Raw genomic sequence first — 27413 nt, forward strand, 5'->3', positions numbered from 1 at the left:
TCTCAGCTACATGAGACCTATCCAAAAAAAAAAAAAGGAAAGAAAGAAAAGAAAATTGACACAACCTAAAGAACAGACAACAAAACCTAGTGTTTTTCTCTTTTAATTATTTACCAGATTAAAAAAGAAAAAATAGTGATTGTTTTTCTTCACCCCCAATATTTCCGTCCGCCAAAGCTGAGTGGGAGAGACTTGCTGAACAGTGATTCGTGCTCCTGGCCGGAAGCAAAGTCCTCCCCTCTGCTCTGTGCTGCCTCAAGCAGGAGGGGCAGTGCAAAGAGATCCAGGCAGTCATCGTCCTGGACAGCAGGCTGGCAGTGTGGCTGTCATTTTTCTCTCCACGCTGCCATCCGAGCATGCGGACCTACCCTTTCCTGCCTGCCCTGCAGTTCACAGAAAGAAGGTGCGCCTGCAGGAGGCAGGTGCAGGGCAGAGCAGGACAGAGCTGGGCCGGCGGCGGCAGCACACAGCCGATGCAGCAGGTCAGGGTCACCTCCTCCTATTGCACATCCTGGCTCAGGCCCCCTGCCCTGAGTGCTGGATACAGGTAAACTGCTTTCCAGATCCTAACAGGGAGCCTGCAGCGAGTGTCAGGCTCAAGAAACAGGGAATGTGGCACCACGTGGCTTGCTCCAGAAAACACATAATTTATGATGGGGCCAAAGCAAAACTTAGCTTCTTTCACACCGTGAGGCCTGTGGTTGACCTGGGTTTCTCCTGCTCAGGTTCAAAGGACAGATTAACCCTTTGCCCATCTCCATCATCAGATCTGCTTCTGCCTAGGATGGAAGAGGTTATGGCCCCCAATGACACAAGCCAACCCCGCAACTGCCAGGACCCTGAACCACTCAGAGCATGAACACCCAGAGAATTTGACAAAGCATGTAGAGAAACGTCTTGTGGACAAGGCTTCTCCAGACACCCCGCTGTTAGGTCTCTGAGTCAAACTTGTTTGACTCTCATTCTTAATTCCAATAAAGCAGAGGGCAGGGGAGCTGAAGGGCATTGCAGATAACAAACTTGGTTTTAAAGACCTCAGGAGTGGAAGACAGGGCTGGCTCTGGTGGGCAAAGCTGCGAACCTTTCCCCTTCACTGGCCGGAACGAAGCTGGTGGGTGAAGACAAACCTAACGGAGCCAATGGCGAGATCTGCAGGCTATCAGAGACGACGGTCAAACACAGGACTGTATAAACTGTGGCACTAGAAAGACGAGAAGGGAGGTCCATGACAGCAGCTGGGAGCACACCTTCACAGCATGGCTTCCAGGAGCTGTATCTGTCCTGTCAGGAGTGGCAGCGTCCAGATCCATCCGAGTGGTTCTTTCCTCCTCTTAACAACATCGCAGTGGTTCTCATTAAATAACTATGTACACACACAAGGCTGTCGTCCCTCTCTTACATGAGCGAGGGTCCTTCCCTTGAGTTCCTGCAATGGCTTTAGAGAGTCGGCTCCAATTGCCTTTTTGGAGATTTACTGCTTGGGACCTGCAAACCTGCAAAAACAAATGACAGCCTTCAATGGGAGTCCTATGACCACAGCATCCCAGAGCTTCAGCAACTGGGTCTCCAGGTACATCACCACCCCGCCCTTGCCGGGCTTTGGAATGCAGGCACACTGAGTTCTTGGGAGGAATCTATCCATTCTGTGCCTGGCTCCTCTGTCACCCAGTCACATGTCCAAGATCTACGGGAAACAGCTCCGTACCTCCTTCTGATAAGGACAGTTTCTCAAGTTCAGCTTCAAGTTCAGCATCTAAGATCCTAGGCTTAGGCACACTGTTGGTATAAAGCGTCTCATGGGGGTTGTCGGGCAGGTCCAAAGGTTCTTTGGTGGTGTCCTGAAGGAGGATGTCCAACTCCTTCTCCAGTTCCTCACTGTCAAAATCTGGGAGGGAGATGGCATGTCAACCCCAGAAAGAAAGAGATGAACCCGTGTGCCCAGCACAGCTCAACTACACAGCCCAGCAGCCCTTCTGTGGGTTGGCAGTCACATTAGTCAGGAGGCAAAGGGTACCCTCAGGCAGATATCCTTTCTCTACAGGCAGAGCTGGGCTGTCTGATGGGTATAGCCCACTGACCCCAGGAATCAGGTCCTGCTTCCCTTTGCCCTGAGAGAGGACTGCCACTGTGACGCTTTGTCAGTGTGGATGCTGGAGTACAAAGGACCCTCAGAACACCTATCTGGGAGGTAGCGTTAACTCCCTCCAACCACCCGAGCAGGTGAGTCCCACAGAGGGCCAAGCTCATGACCTGTCCCGGCCCAGGAAGTGAGGTCTCTCAGAAAGGAGGGGGAAGTGTCCTTGTCAACTCACCTAAACCATTGGTTACCCCACCAGCCAGAGTCTGAGAAACTTCATCCTGCGTGTCACACAGCTGTAAAGGGACAAACACAAAGCTCTGAAGGGAAAACGTTCAGGGTCTCAGAGATCCGACAATCAAGGGAAGGTTCGTTCCTCTTAGGCACAAAGCCAGGTCAACCATGTTCTCTACAACTCCTTTCTCATGGGCCCTCCCAGGCCCCCCGTACCTCCTGGATCTGGTCCACAAGGCTCTCTGCCTTCTCCACTGTGACGTCCTTCATGGAGAGTTTCAAGGCTCCCACACCAGCTTGGTAAGCATTAAAAACCTAAAGAGAAGACCAAGTTACCTGTGCAACACTTGTCAAAATATAGACAACCGCACTTCATCTCCAAAGCTAGCTTCAGGCTTTCTTTGGCCACCCAAGGTCAATTCACCTTATACCCATAGAAGCTAAACTTCCCAACAGAGGAGGGAACCCAACCACACTCTGGAAGAACCCAGGATTCAGGAAACAGCAGGCCACAGGGGAGGGAGACGCAGTGTGGGAGCCTGGGACCACAGGGCACCAAGGGGCGTGGCTACCATCTGGTCTGTCTGGGAGGCATAGATGCGATCCAGGATGCCTTGAACAGTGTCCAGCTTGGCGTGCAGGGCCTCAATGCGTTTCTCTGTCCTCTGCTTGGCCTTGAGAGACCTCAGTGCCTGGCGGGTATGGAAACAGATCAGGATGGGACATGGTAGGCCAAGGGGCAAAGCATGCAGCCCTGCTCAAACAACAAGAGCATCCCAGTCTTCTCCCTATAAATTAAACTGTGGTGCCTGAGACACCTGCAAATGCACCCTGACCCCCAATCAAGCTGCTCTCTCTCTGAACTGCTGGGCCCCTGTCCCTGACAGGTGAGGATGCCACTCCTAGGCTGCAGAGGAAGGGAACCTACCAACTGCTTCTTTCCAGCTCGGCATGCTCGGCGGGCTTCCTCTTTGCACCTGTGGAATGCAGGACAGATGAAGAAGGGTGTGCTGTGGCAGGGTCTCAAAGAATGCCTGAGAGCACTTAGGGAAAGTAGCTTCAGACCTGAAGGCCAACAATTCCCTAAACCCCACAGTCACAGTGATGGCCAACTACCCATGCCACTCTCTGGAAGCAAGTCTCAACAGACGCTTGGGCATCCTATGTGGCAAGGCAAGGGGATCCAGGCCGGAAGGTGAGACAATTATACACATCTTTCCACTGCAAGACATGTGACTGATTCCTACACATTAAAGACCCTGGCCAAGCCTCTGAGCCTCCCAACACTCCTCTATTTCTCTGAGAGACAGAGTGAAGAACTCTAATTCACAGAAGTGTCCTCCAAGGATCCCTGTAGAAGCATCTCAAGGAAGAGCAAGAGATCCTTACAAAAGCCTGTGAAGGCACAGATCCACCTTACTGTCTCCCCACTTGTGGACAACACCAGCTTCAGAAGAACATAAATAAGACATTAACAGCTGTAATCACGGGAGGGACAATAGTCATTTTTCTCCTTTATTTTCTGTTTTCTACATGGAGTACCTAGTATGTGTGTAATTAGTACATAACTTTTCTTGTAGTGCTGGGGGCAAACTCATGGCCTCATGCATGCTAGGGAAGCACTCTACAGATGGAGACATATTGCTAGCCTTGTTTTTTTTTTTCTCTTTTGAAGAGCCCCACTCATGCTGGGGCTCCAGTGCAGCCAGGCAGGAAAGATTACCTCTCAGATTCTTGGGATAAAGACTCAACCTTTCGAGAGAGAAGCTGCTCACTCTGCATCAGCTGGTAGACCCCAACATCCACATCGTTGACAGGAGACACTTTGGCATGTGGTCCCCTGGCAAACTTCACAATCTGGGGGAAAGGGACAAATTACTGCTGTCCCTACCACACATGCTCAGAAATTCACAAGCAGGCCTGGGGTGGGCATGTGAGTGCAGATGAAGTCCTTGGGAGTCCATGCACGCACGCACGCACGCACGCATGCACGCATGCACGCTTACACACACACACACAGAGGCCGGCACACACCCAGACAGGCACGCTTCCACACCTTCTCTCCGTTCTGCTCCAAGACCGTGACTCTCTTCTCCTTCTGCAGCTGCAGCAGCACCAGGTAGAAGGTCCTCTCGTCCGGGCAGGAGTTGGCACACAGAGTACTCAGCTCTGACAGGGCCACCACAGGATGGGAGGAGAGGGGCGAGTTCTGGTACAGGCGATAAACCTCCTCAGCCTTTTCCTGCAGGGAAGGCAAAGAGATTCAGAGTCCTGGTTACCACCTCAGGACACACAAGCCTTGACCCTGAGTGTCAGAGCCATGAGCCCACAAAGAAAGGCCCGGGGAGTACCCACCCAGCACTCAGTGGCAGCTTTCAAAAGCAGCCTATGGAGATGGCTCAGTTGGTAAAGTGTCTCCTGGGCAAGTATGAAGACTTGAGTGTGGATGCCCAGCCCCCAGGTAAAAGCCAGCACATATCTATACCCCAGCACCGTGGCCAAGACAGGCAGATAGTCAGGGCTCATCAGCTAGCCAGCTCAGCCAAACAGTGAGCTCTGAACTCAGTGAAAGACTGTCTTAAAAATAAGGTGAGGCCAGTGAGAGGCTGAGCAGGCAAGGACACTTGCCACCAAGCCTGACAACTGGGAATCACATGGTGGAGGGGAAGAACTGAGTCCTACAGATTGTCCTCTGACCCCTACAGGCACACCATGGTATACACACACATGGGTGTGTGCTCACACACAAAATAAATAATGTAAATATATATGTGGAGCACGATTAAAGACGACATCCAGTGTCAATCTCTGGCTTCTATGTATGAGAGCGCGCGCGTCTGCGCGCACAAACACACACACACCAAGGAAAACGATTTATATACTTAAACTTTGGGAGAGTGGGTGACTATAAGAAACAAGATAGCCGGGCGTTGGTGGCGCACGCCTTTAATCCCAGCACTCGGGAGGCAGAGCCAGGCGGATCTCTGTGAGTTCGAGGCCAGCCTGGGCTACCAAGTGAGCTCCAGGAAAGGCGCAAAGCTACACAGAGAAACCCTGTCTCAAAAAACCAAAAAAAAAAAAAAAAAAAAAAAAAAAAAAAGAAACAAGATATACAAAGTGCCAGCTCCATGTTGGCATGTCCACCTGGCTGTGCATTTCTGTATCCACCCGGCCTGAGGCTCCTCACAGGAGGAATAAGGCAGAGGGGTGGAGTGGAACTGGCCATGATCTAGATCCAAACCTCACGTCCAACTTAGCCCACAACCCTGCAACTGTCAGTCTCACAGATCCTCAGCTTCTTGCACACGAACGGAGTAGATGGTGCTAAACCCCTTTTCCGTCCTGGCTTCTCCGTCTGTGCAAAAGCGCAGGTGTGAACGTTAGTGTGTGAACGTTCGTGTGCCTGCAGAGTCAGGAGGGAACACGTGGTGGATGGACAGCAGGGGCAGGCAGGCTGCACCAGGGAGAAGACTAAGAGACAAGTGAGTGCCAAGGAACAACGCCACTCTCCCTCAGACACCGGAACCCAGAGGGGTTTTACCATTGATCACAGTGTTGAAGGGTGAATCACTACTAAGTGAAAGAGGTAGAGAGAGGTGTCACAGAACAACAGGCAATGTTGACACAGAAGCGTGAGGTCACGTGCGTGCGTGCGTGCGCGCGCGTGTGTGAACATCTCACCTCCTGTTCTTTGTTCTGCAGAGGACGGGCAGTCACTGGAGAAACTGCCATGGCTAGGCTGACATAGAGCCAGCAAACAGCCGGCAAAGGATGGACTGAAGATGAGCATTAGAGGCAGGGAGGTCATTAATGCAAGAAGAGACATCACTGCCGCTCTGAAGAGGAGAGCATGTAGGAAACAGAGAGATGGGCTAGATCCCAGCAAAACTTAGAGGACAAAAGTAGCAGCCCAGGGTATCTGAACAAGGACTGACAGAGAAAGGGACTTGGCTATGGCTGAGGTGACTCACAGAAGAACACAGGAGAAGCCTGTCTCAAACACCAAACGCTCCACTTTGGACAAGCTAGGCGATTAGATGTGCAAGCCGCAAGTTCAAAGGAGACTGCAGACGAGCAAGGAGAGCCCTCAAGTCCCCAGCACACAGAGGGCAGTCAAGATCGCACACGTGAGTGAGAGAACACAGGGAGACTCAGGGAAAAGTGGCAAACCGAAGGAAGGCCAATGTTGAAACAGTGAGGTGACCCACAAGAGACCCACAGGACTGTCTGGGGGTACCAAAGAGAACCCACAGCTCTCTGTGAACAAATCCAGGGGAAGAAACTAATATACGAGGCAAGCAGTCAACCATGTCCAAGACAGCACACAAGAGTCTAGCAAGACAGAGACTACAGTTCCCGTTAGACCTGCCTGCCTCTCCCAGAAGGTCCCACCATTCACATCGACAATTCCCAAGAGCAGTGTGGCAGACATACACAAGATTCAGTACACAGCATTAGTAAAGAGGCTAGGGAAAAAGGGCTTTCCTTCACCACATGTACATAAATCCTCAAGAACTGAAATTTGGGGCTGGAGAGATGGCTCAGAGGTTAAGAGTACCAACTGCTCTTCCAGAGGTCCTGAGTTCAATTCCCAGCAACCACATGGCGGCTCACAATCATCTGTAATGGGATCTGATGCCCTCTTCTGGCCTGCAGGCAAACATGCAGACAGAACACTATATATAATAAATAAAATATAATCAATAAAATAAATTTTAAAAAGAACTGAAATTTTAATGAAAAAATAAAAGCACAAAGTAAAACAAAAGAGAAGCTAGGGATATAGTACATTGATACAGCACTTGCTTAGCACACACAAGGCCCCAAGTTCAATCCCCAGTACCAAAGAGAAAGAATCAATATTTGGGTCTGTTTGAGGCATAAGATGTCTTCCCAAGCAAGACCAACAATTAGTACTCCAAAGGAAACTGGATGTTCTCACTGCAGAAATATGAAAACTTCTGTAAAAGACACCATGATGGCTGGTGAGGTGGCTCGGCAGGTAAAGGCACTTGCTGCCATGTCTGCCCACAGGAGTTCACCCCCAGGACCCTATGGTGGAGGGAGAAGTGACTCCTGTCCTCTGACGTCCATGTGTCCCATAATGAGCACATCCATACTCAATGCACTCGGATTCAGGCACACACAAATGAATGGTGTTTGTTTGTTTAAGGACATCACAAATAAAAATTACGCAAGCAATCTAGGGAGCAATATTTCTGTCTTTGGGGCTGGGGAGATGGCTCAGTGGGCAAGAGCATCTGCTGCTCAAGCAGGAGGAGCTGAGTCTGACCCCTAGCACTCACTGAGAAAGCGGGCCATGGCGAGCATCTGTAACCCCAGCACTGCTTAGGGCAGAGACAGGAGGCTCACTTGGCTTGCTGGCCACCAGCCTAGCTCCAGGTTCAGTGAGAGACCCTGTCTCAAGGGAATAAGGCAGAGGGTGATAGAGCAGGACACCCGACGTCCTCCTCTGGCCTCCACATGTGTGCACACCTAACATACATACATAACACACAGAATTTTACATCTTTGATGCCAAGTGCATAAGTATTGACCCCAAAACATAAAGAACTCCTACAAATTGATAAGAAAGATAGGCAATACAGTATAAAAACAGGCAAAATATAGCAAGAGGCAATTTGCACAAGGGCCTATGTAAATGATGACAAGACAGGTAAAGAGACGAGGAGCAACAAAGAGGTAGGATGCTTGCCAGGCATGCCCAAGGCTCAGGGTTTGATCTCCAGCAACACAAAGATAAATTTTAAAAGTGCTAGACATACAGATAGAAAGTAGTTTAAAAGGCTGGCATCATCCACTGTCGACAAGGATGCGGGAGTTACCTTCCTAAGACACTTTTTTAAAAAATGATTTATTTTTATTTTATGTGGATTGGTGTTTTGCCTGCAAGTAGCCTGTGTGAGGGTGTTCAATTCCCCAGAGCTGGAGTTACAGACATTTGTAAGCTGCCATGTGGGTGCTGGGAATTGAACCTGGGTCCTCTAGAAGAGCAGACAGTGCTCTTAACCACCGAGCCATCTCTCCAGCCCCCTTAAGACACTCTTGATCAAAGTAAAATTAGCACAAGGTCCTGAAAAGTAAACGATGTTGCAAGGGGCTCAAGCCTGTGATTCTAGCACTTGAGAGACTGAGGCAGGATTGCCACAAACTGAGACCAACGAAGACTACATTGTGAAAATCTGTGGTCTCAACACCACAAAAAATCAGGTAATTATTTTGTATGTGTGTACGATTATGTGTGTTCACATGTGTGTGCACATGTATGTAAGTATGTGTGTGGGGTGCATGTGGAGCCCAGAGGTAAATTCAGGTATATTCCACAATCACTCTCTACCCTGTATTTTCAAGACAGGTATATAATTCAGCTAGACTGGCTAGCCAGCAAGCCACAGGGACCCTCCCACCTCTGCTTCCCAGCACTGGGATTACACGTATTAGCCTCTGCACATGGCTTTTTATGTGGGTGCTAGGGATCCAGACTCAGGTCCACATTTAACCAACTGAGCTGTGTCCCCAGCCCCTAAAAATGTAGAAGGAACAAAATTACACAGATGTGTATGCACAAGCCTACCAAAGATAGAAAACAAAAGAAACTATAATAACTTCAAGTCCACTTGTGGGGCAACCAGGGCATAAACAATCGCAGATGTACAGATTACTGTACAGTGGTCAAAAAAGGATAAACTAGATTTACAATGTATAGGACCCAGAAGGATAGTCCCAACATAATAAAACGGAAAGAAAAACATGCTATGGAGCCATTTTATTTCTAGAAAAACAATGGAATGGATGTGTGTACATGTATGTGTATATTCGTAATTCAACAAATATTTATTACTAGACACCTGTCAAGGTCCTGAAGTTCGTGGAATCCCTTTTAATAGGACAGTCAGACAATGAACAAGGAAACATGCAGGGATTTCAGTTAGTAGTAAATGCTAACAAGGAAATACAATCTCTAGAGAGATGACTCAGTGGCTGAATGCAAGCCTGATGACCTGAGCTTGACATCAGGAACCCGAGAAGAAGCCAGATCTGAGGGTGTGCATCTACGATCCCTGATCCCAGCACTCCGACATTGAGTAGGTACGTGACCACATTCACAGAACACACAGTTCCAGGAGAACTGCAGCCTGGAGTTCACAGTAGGGCAGAAACCAAAGAATCCTCCTTCAAACAAGGTGCAGGGAGAGAATCAACTCTCCAAAGTTGTCCTCTGATCTCCATGCACCATGCACCATGACAGATACATATCTACACATACACACATACACACACACACACACACACACATCAATAGATACATATCTACACACACTAGATATATATCTACATACACATACATACACACACATCAATAACAAAGAAAACTTTGTACATTATACAATATTAAAAAAAGAAAATTGAAAGTAAGAGCAGCAGGGTTAATAAGAAAAATGTGTTTGTCCCTTTTACCTCTGACGGCCTGCCACACTGTGTATATAGCGCGTGCGCGAGCATGTATACACACACACACACACACCCCAGAAATGCTTCACCTTCCTATAGTCCTTCCCCAGATAAGCCCAGCATCTAGGGCACCTGCTCTTCATCTCACTTGGGCTTGTGCCAGAGATACGGAATTTGGTACAGTTGCCTGAGCCTAAGTGCTCAAGATACAAGACATTTACACCCAAGTCATTACAATGTGTCCAAAGTGAAGAACGCTGATGACAGGACAGTTAGACGTCCCAAAGAACAAAGGGTAATGTGACTGTTACAAAGCCCAAACTCAAAGTGAAAGTATTGGAGCTAACTGATCCCAGATGCCTGCTCCTGTGTGTGTGTGTGTGTGTGTGTGTGTGTGTGTGTGTGTGTGTGTGTGTGTGTCAAACCGTGGCCAGGCCAGCACCACCAATGCTACTGTGACTGGTATGGCATGCTCTCCTGCCAAAGTATGCTTGGAGATCCAGCAAAGGTGCTAATCCATGGAAACCAGGGGAGGTGTTGATAGTGTAATTACACATCTTAAGAAGTCTAAATCCGTGGCAACCCTGAAGAAACTGCTCAGGTTGCCAGTTTCTGAAAATGGAGACAAACTGGCAGCAGCATTTTTGATGCAATGAAAAAAGGCTGGAAGAAAGGGCATCATCCCAGTACAGGATGGAGAAAACTGAACATGAACTGGAAATCGTCAAAGGCATCCAGTTTGATCAGAGATATATTCTCTATACTTTACTAACACATCAGGAGGTCAAAATGTGGATTTCAGGACACCTATGATCTACTGAGTGAAAAGAAAATGTTTAGCATCAGCCCACTGTACCTCTGTTTACCAGAGACTCACGGCACAATCACTGAAGATGCTATGAAGGGGCTTTAAACAGCCAAAAGCTGGTCCCCGGGTAGTAGCAGGCATAGTTCTGGCTTTTGGTAACAACAGAAAGGATTAGCTTTAAGAGATAGCTACTGAGTGCCATGTTTATTAAAGAGGAGAAGCTGACCCCAAATCTTGAAGGTGTTCACCTTTAGGACTTACAAAGGGAAAGATGCAATAGTGCTTATCTGTAATCCCAGCACCTATGTGAAAACTGTGTGTGTGTGTGTGTGTGTGTGTGTGTGAGTGTGTGTGTGTGTGTGTGTGTGTATGTAGAGAGAGAGAGCACAATCACCTAGAAGCTCATTTGTGTACACAAATGTGCAGCAGCAGAAACAAGAGAAACAAGGTGAAAGCAGAGAGCTGACTCCTGAAACGTTGGCCTCCTGACTGCCACGTGTGCTGTGGCATGCACACATCTGCATTCACACATACACAAACATGAATAAGAAATCTTTCTATAAAAGAATATCTGGAGAGGTTACTGACACCGAAAAATATTACTACGCTTTTGAAAGGAGAAGGTAACAAAGCTCATTGGAAAAAATTCAAGAAATCACTGAGCCTTTAGGCTTCACAACTCATGAATCTAAAGGCAAAACCAGATGAGTGACTGGCAGGGCTTTCAGACAGCTGACTTCGCTGGGGGGTGGACATGGGGTATTGAAATGACTGAAAGAACAGTGAGAGATGCCCTCAGCGCCACAAGAGCAGCTGCTGGAGAAGGCAGTTTGGAGCCTGGGAGATGCTGTGCTCTGCTTTGGAGCATTCCAGCTGCTGACTATAAGGTGCTGATGAAGACTAAAAATACTGCATAGAAATTAGAACACTCAAAATCCCTTCAATGACTTTATCAAGAAACCAAACAACGAAGGATCTGTAATAGTTACGAAAACCCTGCAAAGGTCCTCAGAGCTTTGGATCTATGATGCTATGCTTTTGGCTATGGTGCTATGCTTGGAGATTCTGTGAACATGACAGAAAAAGGAAGCTTGGATCCAATGAAGGTGCAGAAAGCCACTTTACTGAGTAGTGCTAGGGAGCCTCTGTTAACAACAGCAGAAGTCCTTAAGGAAAACGAGTAGGACCTGGGAGCTGGCGTAACAGACGACATGGGAAGCAGGGTTGGAGGTAACATGGGAGGTGGTGCATTTGAAACTCTAGAATCACAACTCATCATTTTTAACGAATTCTGACAGGAAGGAAGCTCAAGGCAGGGTTCCTCAGCAGTGACTTCAGAGAAGTCAGCTGAAGACGACGACTGAGGAAAAGGCTGGCAGGCGCACAAGGGAATCAACCACCAGATGAAGTCAAGAGGAGCCTTCTGTGGAGAGGGCACAAAGGTTGTTACAATTTCATGACAACCTTTATAGAACGAAAATTTGTTTAACATTTTTTAAAAGGGGACTGAGGGTGATAGAGTGTTTGCCCAGCATGCACAAAACCCTAGGTTCAGTTCCTATTACTGAAGAAAAAAAAATCGTCTGGGCCAGTGAGATGGCTCAGCATGTTAAGGCTGTTGAGGCAAGCCTGAGGACCTGAGTTCAATCTCCGGGACCCTCCTGGTGGAAGGAGAGGATTACTCCTGCAAGGTGCTCTCTTGCATTAACAGGGTAAGCCCCCAACCCAACCCACCCCTGCCAATAATAAATACAATAAAAACTTAAAGGAACAAAAGAGATCTGGACATACATGTACACAAGCATAGAAGTGGGAAAGGGACTTATGCCAAAGAAGGTCTGGGTCAACAGAAAGGAAACTACTTCTCTGTATCCTTTTCTTTTTAATAGCAAAATCATGGGCAAGTTTTGTTTTGCTTTGTTTTGGGTTGATTTCTTCGTCTAGCCTTGGGAAAAATCAGTGTTTCCCTACAAGTTCCTCCCTATAAACACCTTTTTCTTCGTTACCAAGGAGCCCATTACTTCTGAGAAAACAGGACTCATCATATGTTTGAAACCAGACGTCACCAAATGGAACATGAAGTGTCTGCTTAGTAACAGCAGGTGGCACAGAACCAGTACTGTGCCCTGTGGAGCTCTAGGCTCGCTTCTCTATGACACAGGACCAGACTGACTCCATTGCTTTAGAAAGGGACTGCTGGTTCCAAGAGAGCTACGGAATTCCACCAACTCCTGGTGTAGAACAGGAGAGAAGTGTGACTGCTCAGGGCTCTGAGATCGCATCTGTCCTGCAGTCAGCAAGTGGCCTGGGCTAGGAGGAAAAGGCAGTACGTGAAGAAGCTGACTGGGCAGCAGAGTAGGAAGGGATGGCGCCTGCTGGCCTCATCCAGGCAGAAGAGCGGGACAGTGAGAAGCAAGTCCCTGGTGAGCTGGAGGGAAAAGAGCGGTCGGAGGGCAGGAAACTGGAGCTTAGCAAGGAGGGCTGAGCTAGAGCTCAGTAGCAGAGAGCTTGCCCAATGCACACAGAGCCTAGTTCAATCCCCAGTTCAACAATCAATACGTCACTTATTAATTAAATTCTGGGAATTCCTTGCCAGTAAACCAGAGAAAGCAGAGTACACCCTAAACTAAATATAGCTTATTATTAATCCCCCCAACTGTCAGGAATTGTCTGTTACTGACATTTCTTAGACAAAGCCTACCCTTGAAATATACAAATAACCCAACGAGTACATAACCCTAAAAAGTTCATGGCAGAAGACATCACGTAGACTCAGCCATTAGTCCTGTTACTTGGCAGAGACAGCATTTCCCTAAGAACGTGTGTGGTGACCCTGTCACACCTGAAGCCACCCAGGCCCCGCCTTCTGCATAACCACCTTAAGCAGCTCCACAGCCACGAGCACCTCCTCAGCTGGAACTTTGTTATCCCCGAGCATGTTCGAGAGAGTCCACTTGAGGGGCTTCAGCAGGAAGACTCCAACCCCCCAGGAGATCCAGCTGCTGTCCACGCTGGCCATGAAGTCTGATTCTCGCTGCAGCTCGCCTCGACTGCAAAGAAAGAGAGACAAAGGCATGTCGAGACATGTAATGCAATGGTCTGTCCTAATCCATACCTGCCCCTTTACCCCCAGAGGCATTTTATCATCATCATCATCATCATCATCATCATCATCATCATCATCTATCTATCCATTCTGTACCGGCTACTCAGAGCAGGGTCACCTGTATTCAGTGTTCAGTCTCCTAACCACTCTGCACAATAGACGATATCAACAGTATGTTAACTAAGGCGGAGACTGAGGGTCTAAGACAGTAAAGAAGGCCAGATGACAGCCAATTTGGCTCCAAAAATCCAAGTGTCCCACTAAGATAATAGAGGCACAAAAGGCTTCCCTGGGCCCATGCTGAGGTTTTTCTTTTACTGACGGGCCTGGGAACAATCAAATGAAAATCCTGTGCGATAGGCAGGCCCTCAGGAAGAGAGCAAAGCTACACAGAGGGGCCCTTACTCAATCTCTAAGCTAGCCTGGAAGTGAGATGTGTTTCCTGGTAGCGGTAACAACAGCAGCCAAGTCTACTAACTGCTTGCCACGGGTAATCACTGTGTTAAAGGGCTATGAAGATCCCCAACCCACACAATGCTGTTACTGTCATTTGATAATTGGTCAAAGGCTTACAGATGGCATGTTACCTATGCAGGGCCACAGTTTAGAAAATAGTAAAGCCAGGATCTGGGCACAACGGTGTGGCCCTCAAGCAAAGTTGTGGATATGTGGACAGCAAACCTGGACAAGTACCAGGAAGCCTCAAGGATCAGCAGCCGGGACAGGAGGTTTCAGGGTACTAAAGGATTTGGACATGGGCCCTGACTGTCCTGCATCAAGAGGCTCATCTCGGTGCCTCCGTCCCTCACTGACTTAACTGTTTTCCACTTCAGGCATCTGGTAAAACTTTTTCCACAGCACACTTTCTCAGAGAATTGCAGAAAGGTCAAAGTCAGGCAATGAAAGGTATTGGGAACAGAAGTAAAGAAGGGTGACCATTTACCGAGAAAACATTACGCTAAACACAACAGCCTTCCTTGACTTTCTCTTTATTCATTGAAAGAGACACAATGCTAGTCTGGGCTGGGCATAATACATGCAGTATGAAACACAACTGATTTAGAATCTAAAGACCAGGGACCAGTCCTGGGATTACTCTAGCTGTATAACCTGGGAATAGGTTACATGATCTCTCGGACACTCTGTTTCTTATTTTTAATGAGGAGAACTTTGTTATTTTGCCTTGATTATTGAAAAGGCCAGAGACTGGAGTATGACAGTATCTGAAACCACGAAGTACCATTCATCTATTAGACATGTCGCCTCTTCAAGCATGACCTGAACACTGTACCTGTCACACACACTTCTCACCTAAGGCTCTTCCAGGGGCCCCAGATACCCAGTTAAACTCTGCTGTCCTCTGATCCAAACAGTCTCGGTCCCGGACATGCTAGTTGTATGACTTGTGCCAGAGTTCCCTTGTCAAGATGTCTATAACCCCAGAGCACGCCTTCCTTAGCTCTGTTCTTTCTTAGTTCAAAGTACCCATCTCGGAGATCTGCTCTACCGCTCATTCAAATCTAGAGGTTCCTGCTGAAATAACCGCATAACGGGATGCCAGTCCAAGTGTGCCGCTGACTCCTCGGCCAGGGTGGTTCTCGTCTGGACCATTCTGAATCTCCCAGTCACTCCAACCACCCCGACCCCTCTTTCTCTCCAGCCGCCTCCCCGTCCTCCTCCTCCACCCATTGAACAAACCCTGGCCGCCGAGGCTGGGCTGTCAAAGGGCAGGTCTGAAGTCAGCCCCGGGGCGCCGCCCCCCGCTCGGCCCGCTCGCTCGGCTAAGCCGGTCCTCACCGCAGCAGGTCCTGCAGCACGGTGGCCAGCCCCAGGGGGACACTGCCCTTGCGCTGGAAGGCCTCCTGCAAGTCCCGCAGACGCAGGCGCACCACCCCTTGGCGGCGGCTGTGGCTCAGCACCAACGGCGCCCAGAAGCCCATCTTGCTGTCCCAGTCGGTGCTGTTCACCTCGCGGCTCCTCTTGAAGGCGGAGAACAGGAAAGACATGCGCTCCTCATCCTCCTCCCACTCGGGCGGCAGGAGGCCCGCCGGGTCTCCCCCGGTCGGGGCCTGGGCCTCCCGCCCCGGGGACCACATCGGAACCCCAGCCCCGCCAAGGCACCGAACACAAGCCTGGCCCGGGTCCCCTTCCGCCCCAGGTCCCTCTCGGCTTCCGTCGCTCCTTCACGCCCTCCTCCTCCAGCCATCACGTCACCGCCGCCGCCAGCGCGATAAAAGTCCCGCGAGTCCTCAGGGCGCAGGCGTAGCGCTGCACCAGGCGCAGGAGGTGAGGGCGTTCCCGCCAGGGAGACGCAGGACGCAGGCGCAGCACCCTCCTTTCATGGCCTTTGTGCGACGGGAAGGGTTTTGCGCGTGCACCGCGACCATAGAGTTCGGCGACGTGGTCTAGAGAGGCCGCCAATTGCGCCGCCCCAGGTGGTTTGGGCGTCAGGTCGTGAGACTGAGGCTGCGGGAGCTGCAGGTGGTTCTCAAGCCCTGAGTCTGGGTTGCCGCTCCTAGTCCAGGAGCTTTTACATTAAACGAACGTCCAAGACACCCGCTCCTTTCTCTAAAATGTCAGCCGATAGACATCAGGGTCCCCAAGGTCCGCGACAGTGCACGCATTTTTAGGACTACATTTGCTTCTTATCACTTGCTTCCCGCCCTCGGCTCTGGAGTGTACGCTTTCTTCTGAAAATCCATATCCTGCCAGGTCCTTTAGGAAACCGGCATCATTCCGACTCTCCCCTGAAGCCCCGGGCCGTCCGGGCTTCCAGTATAGCGTCTGTCGCCCAACTCCTCTGCTTCCCGCAAGGGGAGACAGCTATGCAGGTGTCTTGCAGTGACAGCGGTGCTGCAAAATAATGTACAGTGAAAGGTTCTTAAACCCCGCTCTTTAATTTATTTGCTGTCTTGAAGATCGTCTCACAAAATCTCTCCAGTCTTGAGAATAAATTGTTGTTGTAATAGTGGTAGTGCTGTAGCCGGGCTGTTTTTTACCCAAAAGGAGACCAGGACGAGCTCTTTATGAATTTGAAGTTCTTATTGACCCGGTAAAGACCGGTTATACAGGAAAAACCACAGGTGCGGCGGTGCTTTCCGTTGACGTGGCGACTGTTGGCAAGCATGACAGGATATGAACTTTTAACAAAAATAGGGCAAAGGTGTATTGCCATGGCTTCTCGGCTTGATCGGGGAGCAGAAAGCCTTGGGGTTACAGAAGCAGAACAATGCAGGTTCGTAATGGTTCCCCTAAGTAGCGTCGTGTATGCCCGAGGGTCAGGCTGACCTTAACTTTAACCCGAGGTCCGATCAGGGATTAGTGAACATGTTCTTTTCATTTCATTAGCGGTGAGTTTTCCTGAGCTGGGGCACCTCCTGCATGCTGAACAAACACTCTGCCACTGAACTATGCTGATTTTTACATATATTTTTAAATTCTTATGTGTTTGTGTTTTGCCTGCTTGTGTGCAAGCCCACCGCGAACACGCAGTGCCCGCAGAGGTCATAAGGGGGAGTCGAAGCCCCTGGAATTGTAGTTATAGTTGGGAGCCGCTCTGTGGGTGACGGTAACCCAAGTCCGCTAGAGATCCAGCCTGGAAATATGCTGATTTTAAAAGAATCATCAAGTAAGCAAACAAACCATCTAAAAAGTGAAAGGAACAGTTTGTGTAAAAGTTAAAAAGTAAAGCAAAAGTTGGTTTGGGCTTTGGAAAAGGCCTTTTTATAAAGTGGTATTTCCTAAAGGGTTGGTTGTTTGGGGGAAATGTGATGCGTTTCGGGGATTACAGTAGTTGAAACAGTGTAAGGGTGAATTTTCTTGAGCACTGAGTTTTAATGAAATTTAACAAGCATTTTGAAGGAGTGTTTAGTTATGTGTATATCGATTGATATCTATGTATTGTTGTAGTTCTCTGTGTTCAAAATATCTCATTTAATGCTCTTTTCCAAATAATTTCCCTATACTTCATTTAATGCTCACGGTAAGATTCAGAGGTAAGTTTCCCCACTCTCTCTGTTTTTACAGTGAAAGGTGAGCCAGATGTGGTGGCATTCACCTTTAATCTTAGCACTCAGGAGGCAGAAGCATGTGGATCTCTGAGTTAGAGATCAACCTGGTCTACAGAGTTACAGGATAGTTAAGGCTATAGAGAGAAACTCTATTAGAGAAAGAGACAGAGAGAGAGACAGAGAGACAGAGGATGGAGAGAGACAGAGAGACAGAGGGGTGTAACTATTAAATCTAGTAGAGAAAAGATTTGTATAGAAGGTGAGCAATTGTTATTCACTAGGAAACAAATCTATACCCTGCCATCTGTCATGCCCAGTAAATCCGCTATGTCCTGAAAGAAACCAGGTTTTCTAAACCTGGCTAAGGATCTGATTAAGCCAAAACATTTGCAGGAGAGAAAATTGTTGTATCCAGGGCTTCTTGCATCTGGAAATTCCCCTGCATTCCACCCGTCCAGGCAGAGTGGTCAGCTTTTCAACTCGGGCAGGCTGAAAAGTGTAGTGGGTAGCCATTCCAGCTTGGATCTGGAAGTTCCAACCCCCATTGAGACTCTGGCAACTGTCACGCCTACGAGGCGGGGCCAGGGGAGGTGCCTGGAGACCGGAGAGCTGAATGGGCCAGTGCTCTCTCTGTGTGCTCTCTATGTGCTGGTACGCTGAACGGTGGAGGTTGACTGAGCAGAGCTCCAGAGAGAGCGCTGGACTACGATACACCTTCCCCAGACCCTGCGACCTACCTATTACTTAATTTGTGAGTTACGCCATTAAATAAATATCCTTTTAACTAAAAACAAAACAAAACAAAACAAAAACAAAAGGGTAAATTAAGACTTCGCCAGTTGACAGGAATGGACCCAGCAGAAATTGTAGTACCGTTAACTAATGAGGAAATTTCATCACTATGGAAAGATAATGAATACTGGCAGAGAGCCTGCAGTAACTTTTTGGGTGAGATTAACAACCACTATCCCAAAAGCAAGAGAATAGAATTCATAAAGAAGACTGAATGGGTCCTTCCTCACATTGTATGACAAAAGCCAATTTCTGGAGTCCTCACATTCTATACTGATGCAAATAAATCAGGGAAAGCAGGATATAAATCAGGAGACTTAAGTAAAGTGGTACAAAGTCCATACAGCTCTGTACAAAAGGCAGAACTGTATGCCATTCTTATGGTACTGATGGACTTCACAAAACCCCTCAATATAGTCACTGACTCTCAATATGCAGAGAGTTGTTTTACATATTGAAACTGCTGAATTTATTCCTGATAATACAGAATTAACTTCATTATTCATACAATTTCAGGAAATCATCAGAAAAAGGGAACATCCTATATATATATAACACATATCAGATCCCATACAGGTCTGCCAGGACCTTTAGCACAAGGTAATGATGAGATTGATCAGTTACTAATAGGTAATGTGCTAGAAGCCTCAGAATGTCATAAGAAATACCATGTAAATAGCAAAGGTTTGAAGAAGGATTTCTCCATCACTTGGCAACAGGCTAAGGATATTGTGAAAAAATGTCCTACTTGTTCCATCTATAACCAAACTCCATTACCTGCAGGGAGTAATCCAAAAGGTATACAAAGAAATGAAATTTGGCGGATGGACGTGTTTCATTTCGCAGAATTTGGAAGATTAAAGTATGTACATCATACCATTGACACCTATTCAGGATTTCAATGGTCAACTCCTATGAGTTCTGAAAAGGCTGATTCTGTGATTACACACCTATTAGAAATTATTTTGGCCACTCCACGTAGTTAAAAGGATATTTATTTAATGGCGTACCTCACAAATTAAGTAATAGGTAGGTCACAGGGTCTGGAGAAGGTGTATCGCAGTCCAGCGGTGTTCTCTGGAGCTCTGCTCAGTCAACCTCCACTGTTCAGCATCCCAGCACAGAGAGAGCGCACAGAGAGAGCGCTGGCCCATCCAGCTCTTGGGTCTCCAGGCGCCTCCCCTGGCCCCACCTCATAGGTGTGACAGTTGCCAGAGTCTCAATGGGGGTTGGAACTTCCAGATCCAAGCTGGAATGGCTACCCACTACAGAAAAGGTAGCTGGAAGCAGAATCAGTAGATCCAAGGACCATGGATACAAATCTCAGAGACGGGTCTTCAGTACATCCTCTGTGAACTGGTTTCTTCTGGATGTTCTGTCTCCTGAATTTTAGTTTTGTCTCTCTTAGTAAATAGCAGCCTGACCCAAGGCAGGCAGATTTTTTTTTTTTGAGACAGGGTTTCTCTGTGTAGCTTTGCGCCTTTCCTGGGACTCACTTGGTAGTCCAGGCTGGCCTCGAACTCACAGAGATCTGTCTGTCTCTGCCTCCCGAGTGCTGGGATTAAAGGCGTGCGCCACCACGGCCCGGCCAAGGCAGGCAGATGTTTTTCCTCTGGTAAGAAAAGATTTCCAAGCTGTGACCATAAGGCTTTTCCTAGGACACACATCCTGACTCTTTTTCTCATGAATCTACCACAGGTACGGAAGTGACTGTAGGAACCTTCTATTCTGAGACTGGGGAACACAATATCACCTTCATGTACCCTACTGTGGCAGTGACATTTATTTGTTGATGTCACAGACACCTAAATATCTCCCATTCCAGCCATGATCTACAAACATCCCTGAGGCTGCGAGGGATTTTCACTCCACTCTAATGATGTTCCAGGTCATCGCTCCCACTCATTAAGGGGCTTCCTCATTTTCGTAGAAATATGCAAGCCCTGAGTCTAGTCCACTTAGTTCTAATACTAGTACCTAGCTCTGAGATTCACAGCCTTGAGGATTAGCCAAATAAAAATGCAAAAAATAAAACACTCATTATCGATGGGATTTATAGAGAAAGAAACCAGACCTGTTAACATCCTGTTTAGGTGCTAGATTAAAATGGTATTCTGGAAGCTTTTTCTACCCTGTTCTGTCATCTCCTGTGCCTTCTGATCGATCTGTGTTTATCTTTTCATAGCCCTGTATACCTCTTTACCATGTATTAAATGCCACATTGCCTTCTCAATCTCTGCTCATGTGTGTCTCTCTGACTACCTTATGTGCCTTTGCTAACAGGGATTGGGATCTTAATTGGATTTGTTTCTAGCAGAGTGCTAGCCACATCCTAGGGGCTGTCTGTAGCATGGATAGATGGATGAATTTAATTCAATGACTAGTCTAAAAATCTATCAAAGCCTACACTTTATAGCATTAAGACTACTTATTTAGTTATGGTATGTTGACACAACAGTTGTATCTTTTTGTTTGTTTTTTGTTTTGTTTTTTGAGACAGGGTTTCTCTGTGTAGCTTTGTGCATTTCCTGGAACTCCCTCTGTAGTCCAGGCTGGCTCGAACTCACAGAGATCTGCCTGCCTCTTCCTCCCAAGTGCTTAAAGGTGTGTGCCACCACCGCCCCGGCAGTTGCATCTTTTATTTATAGGAATGGATTATTTGTTCCTCAGCCATTCTGTGCTAAATGCCTCTAAATTTAATTGTCTTTATGCTTAGACAGTTAGAAAAATCTTGGAAGAAGTGTCTGGCTTCTTTTATTATTCAGTGTTCAAACCACTGTTATGGTCCATCCACTCTATGATTATGGAGACAATGACTTTCGAGAACGACACAGCAGCCATTTGGGAAGCTGACTGTCCAGTTTATCCATTTAAAATCTCATTATGAGGCTTGGGTTATCTCATTATGGTTAGCTGGTGTAAAAGCATTTGCCACACAAGCATGAGGACCTGAGTTCAAATCCCACATAAAGCCAGACCACGATCTCAAACAAGGTAGAAGGTGAGGCCAACACCTGAGGTTGTCCTCAGGTCTCCAAACTCACATCATAGCATGCTTGTGCCCACATAGACAATCATGCCTTTGTACTTGTATACACACACACACACACACACACACACACACACACACACACACACACACTTAAAATAATTTATCATTGATAATAATAATAAGAGATTACTATCTTCCACTCCTCCTCTTCTCTTTCGAATCATTCTTTAGTGTAAGGGACTTAAAATCCATCACTTCATCTTAAAAAGGTAAAAAACTGAACAAGCAGGGCTAGAGTTGACTCTGTGATTAAAAACACTCGCTCTTGTAGAGGACCTGGAATCAGTTCCCAGTACCCATATGGTGGCTCGCAGCCATCCATGATTCAAGTTCCATGGGATCTGGTACCCTCTTCTAACCTTCAAGGGTGCCAGGCATGCCAATAAGTTGCACACACAGGCAAAAACAGTTAGACATGCAAAGTAAATGAATCTAAAGAAGAACAAAGTAAAACATTGTTTGTAGGGGATGGGGAAACAGCCCAGTTGGTAGAGTGGGTGCCGTGCAAGCATGTTAATCTGAGTTTGAGCCCCAGAACCTACATAAAAAATCCAGGTGCAGGGGCACAGGCTTACAATCTTATCACCAGGGAGACAGAAACATGTAAACACCAGGCCTTGCTGGTGGCTTAGGCAACTTGGCAAGCTCTGAGCTGATGAGAGACCCTATCTCAAAAACAAAAACAAAAACCCAAGGTGGATTGCTCCTGAGAAACAACACAATTGTATAATATAGCTAGAGTTTTCCTGCCTGGCCCACAGTCAGGACAAATCTTTGTCACCCGCCAGTCCCACAGCCACTCAGACCCAACCAAGTAAACACAGAGACTTATATTGCTTACAAACTGTATGGCCGTGGCAGGTTTCTTGCTAACTGTTCTTATAGCTTAAATTAATCCATTTCCATAAATCTATACCTTGCCACGCGGCTCGTGGCTTACCGGCATTTTTTCATGCTGCTTGTCAGGGTGGCAGTGACTCCTTCTGCCTTCCTCTTCTTTTATTTCTCCTCTCTGTTAGTCCCGCCTATACTTCCTGCCTAGCCACTGGCCAATCAGTGTTTTATTTATTGACCAATCAGAGCAACTTGACATACAGACCATCCCATAGCACAGCCAAGTGCAGACCATCTCAGACACCTGCACTCAGGCACATGGTCCTAATCATCCTCTATGCGGACTTGCTGGGTAAAGCCACAAGGAACCCAAGAAAGGGCTCCCACAGGACATACAGAACATCCCACAGCACAATTGGTCTCTGACCTTGATACACATGAACATGCATGTAACATTACACACAACCACATACACACATGTACCCACATGAACACATACCCACAGACACATATATACAAAACAACTACCAATAACAACAACACAAACAAAAAAAATAAAATGATTCACAGATCTCTGTGAACATTATTAGGAAGCTATCACTGGGGTGGCTATTGACCCTGGATCCATTTTGCTTATGTATCTGACATTCTCTGGGTGTTTTCTGTACATATCTAACATTGTCTGGACGGTTTCTGTACACAGAGATTGGACAGAGAGGTGGAAAGAATGTGAGGCCCAGAGGACGGGAAGAAGAGCTGGGAAAAGCCCCTTGGGGACATGACATGGCCAATGTATCCATGAGCTCGCTGCAGCTGTAATTGCCTGCACAAGATCAAGTCAACATTCCAACAGGTAACACTAATTGGACTCAGTGGGTTATTTTTTTTTGTCTGTAAAGTAACAATTTATTATATGAGAATTGATTTCTTTAAGAAAGGCTCTAGGGCTCAGTATTTCCATATGTGGTCCATGGGAGATGCTGCTGGCTAGCTACCTTCAAACTACATCTCCTGTGGTTTAATAAAAGAAAAAAATGATCTCATTTATATATTACTCTGAGAATAAAAAGCCGATTTTCATACATTTGCTGGTCATTTACATTTCTTTTTGTGAATATCCCAACTTTTTTTTTTAAAATTTTATTTTACAATGCCATTCAGTTCTACATATCAGCCACCGGTTCCCCTATTCTCCCCCTCCCACCCCCTTCCCTTACCCCCAGCCCATCCCCCATTCCCACCTCCTCCAGGGCAAATCCTCCCCCGAGGACTGCGATCAACCTGGTAGACTCAGTCCAGGCAGGTCCAGTCCCTTCTTCCCAGACTGAGCCAAGTGTCCCTGCATAAGCTCCAGGTTTCAAACAGCCAACTCATGGAATGAGCACAGGACTTGGTCCCACTGTCTAAATGCCTCCCAAACTGATCAAGCCAATCAACTGTCTCACCTATTCAGAGGGCCTGATCCAGCTGGGGGCCCCTCAGCCTTTGGTTCATAGTTCATGTGATTCCATTCCTTTGGCTATTTTTTTTCAATAATTGAGTAAAACCAAAGTTTATTATAAGCCACAGTCGTCCTAGGGACCTCCATGCTATATATATAATATATATATTATATATTATATATATAGCCTCCATGGTTCTATGGTTTGTGGTCTGATTGTTCTTTATTTTATATCTAGAATCCACTTATGAGTGAGTACATACCATGACTGTCTTTCTGGGTTTGGGTTACCTCACTCAGGATGATTTTTTCTAGTTCCATCCATTTGCCTGCAAATTCATGCTTTCATTGTTTTTCTCTGCTGAGTAGTACTCCATTGTGTATTTGTATCACATTTTTTTTATCCATTCTTCCGTTGATGGGCATCTAGGTTGTTTCCAGGTTCTGGCTATTACAAATAGTGCTGCTATGAACATAGCTGAGCATGTATCTTTATGGTATGAATCAGCATTCCTTGGGTATATGCCCAAGAGTGGGATGGCTGGGTCTTGAGGTAGTTCGATTCCTAATTTTCTGAGAAACCGCCATACTGATTTCCACAGTGGTTGTACAAGTTTACATTCCCACCAACAGTGAAGGAGTGTTCCCTTTGCTCCACATCCTCTCCAACATTGACTGTCATTGGTGTTTTTGATCGTAGCCATTCTGACAGGTGTAAGGTGGTATCTCAGAGTCATTTTGATTTGCATTTCTCTGATGATTAAGGATGTTGAGCATTTCTTTAAATGTCTTTCAGCCATTTGTAGTTCTTGTTTTGTGAATTCTGTTTAGCTCTTTGGCCCATTTTTTAATTGGACTGTTCAGTATTTTGATGTCTAGTTTCTTGAGTTCTTTATATACTGTGGAGATCAATCCTCTGTCAGATGTGGGGTTGGTGAAGATCTTTTCCCATTCTGTTGGCTGTCTTTTTGTCTTATTGACTGTGTCTTTTGCCCTGCAAAAGCTTCTCAGTTTTGAGAGGTCCCTTTTGTTAATTGTTGTGCTCAGGGTCTGTGCTGTTGGTGTTTTATTTAGGAAATGGTCTCCAGTGCCAATGCGTTCAAGAGTGCTTCCTACTTTCTTTTCTATTAAGTTTAGTGTAACTGGATTTATGTTCAGGTCTTTGATCCACTTGGACTTGAGTTTTGTGCATGGTGACAGATATGGATCTATTTGTAATCTTTTACATATTGACATCCAGTTATGCCAGCACCATTTGCTGAAGATACTTTCTTTTTTCCATTGTATAGTTTTGGCTCCTTTGTCAAAAACCAGGTGTTCATATGTGCATGGATTAATGTCAGGGTCTTCAATTCGATTCCATTGGTCCGTATGTCGGTTTTTATACCAGTACCAAGCTGTTTTTATTACTATAGCTCTATAGTAGAGTTTGAGGTCAGGGATGGTGATGCCTCCAAGAATTGCTTTATCGTATAGGATTCTTTTCGCTATCCTGGGTCTTTTGTTTTTCCATATAAACTTGAGCATTTTTCTTTCCAAGTCTGTGAAGAATTGTGTTGGGATTTTGATGGGGATTGCATTGAATCTGTAGATTGCTTTTGGTAAGATTGCCATTTTTACTGTGTTAATCCTACCTATCCATGAGCATGGGAGATCCTTCCATTTTCTGATATCTTCTTCAATTTCTTTCTTTAGAGATTTAAAGTTCTTATCAAAAAGGTCCTTCACTTGTTTAGTTAGTGTTATCCCAAGGTATTTTATATTATTTGTGGCTATTGTAAAGGGTGATGTTTCTCTGACTTCTTTCTCAGCCCTTTTATCATTTGTGTATAGGAGGGCTGCTGACTTTTTTGAGTTGATCTTGTATCCTGCCACTTTACTGAAGGAGTTTATCAGCTGTAGGAGTTCCCTGGTAGAGTTTTTGGGGTCACTTATGTATACTATCATATCATCTGCAAATAGTGAAAGTTTGACTTCTTCCTTGCCAATTTGTATCCCTTTGATCTCCTTTTGTTGTCTTATTGCTCTAGCTAGAACTTCTAGTACGATATTGAATAAATATGGGGAGAGTGGACAGCCTTGTCTTGTTCCTGAATTTAGTGGTATCGCTTTGAGTTTCTCTCCATTTAATTTGATGTTTGCTGTTGGCTTGCTATAAATTGCTTTTATTATGTTTAGAAATGTTCCTTGTATTCCTGATCTTTCTAAGACCTTTATCATGAAGGGGTGTTGGATTCTGTCAAAGGCTTTTTCAGCATCTAAGGAGATGATCATGTGGTTTTTTTCTTTCAGTTTGTTTATATGGTGTATTACATTGACTGATTTGCGTATGTTGAACCATCCTTGCATCCCTGGGATGAATCCTACTTGGTCGTGATGGATGATTGTTTTGATGTATTCTTGGATTCGGTTTGCCAATATTTTGTTGAGTATTTTTGCATCAATGTTCATGAGGGAGATTGGTGTGTAGTTCTCTTTCTTTGTTGCATCTTTGTGTGGTTTGGGTATCAGGGTAATTGTAGCCTCATAAAAAGAGTTTGGTAGTGTTCCTTCTGTTTCTATTGTGTGGAACACTTTGAAGAGGATTGGTATTAGTTCTTCTTTAAAAGGCTGGTAGAATTCTGCACTGAAACCATCTGGTCCTGGGCTTTTTTTGGTTGGGAGACTTTTGATGACTGTTTCTATTTCTTTAGGGGTTATTGGTCTATTTAAATGGTTTATCTGGTCTTGATTTAATTTTGGTATGTGGTATTTATCCAGAAAATTCTCCATTTCTTCCTGGTTTTCCATTTTTGTGAAGTACAGGTTTTTGAAGTATGATCTGATGATTCTCTGGATTTCCTCGTTGTCTGTTGTCTCCCTTTTCATTTCTGATTTTGTGAATTTGGGTGCCTCTCTTTGCCTTTTGGTTAATTTGGCTAGGGGTTTGTCTATCTTGTTGATTTTTTCAAAGAACCAACTCTTTGTTTCATTGATTTTTTATATTGTTCTCTTGTTTTCTATTTCGTTGATTTCAGCCCTCAATTTGATTATTTCCTGGCGTCTATTTCTCCTGGGTGAGTTTGTTTCTTTTTGTTCTAGAGCTTTCAGTTGTGCTGTTAATTCATTGGTATGGGATTGCTCCATCTTCTTTTTGTGTGCATTTAGAGCTATGAATTTTCCTCTTAGCACTGCTTTCATAGTGTCCCATAAATTTGGGTATGTTGTCCTTTCATTTTCATTGAATTCTAGGAACTCTTTAATTTCTGTCTTTATTTCTTCCTTGACCCATTGATGTTTCAGGTGGGCATTATTCAGTTTCCATGAGTTTGTGGGATTTCTATAATTTTTGTTGTTGTTGAGGTCTAACTTTAAGGCATGGTGGTCTGATAAGATACAGGAGGTTATTCCAATTTTTTTGTATCTGTTGAGATTTGTTTTGAGCATGTGGTCAATTTTTGAGAAGGTTCCATGGGGTGCTGAGAAGAAGGTATATTCTTTTGTGTTAGGATGGAATGTTCTGTAGATATCTATTAGGTCCATTTGAGTCATAACATCTGTTAGGTCCTTTATTTCTTTGTTAAGTTTCAGTCTGGTAGCTCTGTCG

At 46.1% G+C, this 27413-nt stretch overlaps 1 protein-coding gene across 1 annotated transcript; it reads right to left on the reverse strand.

The window, feature by feature from the left end:
* Positions 1 to 87: 87 nt before the first annotated feature.
* Chmp7 (charged multivesicular body protein 7) lies at positions 88 to 16699 on the reverse strand. Its single transcript, XM_076545277.1, has 10 exons — positions 15496 to 16699; positions 13471 to 13642; positions 4368 to 4553; positions 4035 to 4168; positions 3240 to 3288; positions 2884 to 3003; positions 2528 to 2626; positions 2313 to 2373; positions 1706 to 1885; positions 88 to 1493 (listed from the first exon to the last, which is right to left on the reverse strand). The coding sequence occupies exons 1-10, from the start codon at positions 15792 to 15794 to the stop codon at positions 1438 to 1440; spliced, it is 1356 nt and encodes a 451-aa protein (XP_076401392.1). The 5' UTR covers positions 15795 to 16699; the 3' UTR covers positions 88 to 1437.
* Between the last annotated feature and the right edge of the window lie 10714 nt (positions 16700 to 27413).

This window comes from Peromyscus maniculatus, chromosome 9, assembly GCF_049852395.1.
Source record: "Peromyscus maniculatus bairdii isolate BWxNUB_F1_BW_parent chromosome 9, HU_Pman_BW_mat_3.1, whole genome shotgun sequence".
In the NCBI taxonomy this organism is placed as follows: Eukaryota; Metazoa; Chordata; class Mammalia; order Rodentia; family Cricetidae; genus Peromyscus; species Peromyscus maniculatus.

What these genes read in the sequence shown, in the direction of transcription:
- Chmp7 (XM_076545277.1), bottom strand. Translation starts at nt 15,794, where the DNA reads ATGTGGTCCCCGGGGCGGGAGGCCCAGGCCCCGACCGGGGGAGACCCG. An exon ending in TTATCCCAAGAATCTGAGAG is followed by an intron (nt 3,289 to 4,034) that starts GTAATCTTTCCT and finishes TGCATTCCACAG; the next exon opens with GTGCAAAGAGGAAGCCCGCC. An exon ending in TTGTGGACCAGATCCAGGAG is followed by an intron (nt 2,374 to 2,527) that starts GTACGGGGGGCC and finishes GTCCCTTTACAG; the next exon opens with CTGTGTGACACGCAGGATGA.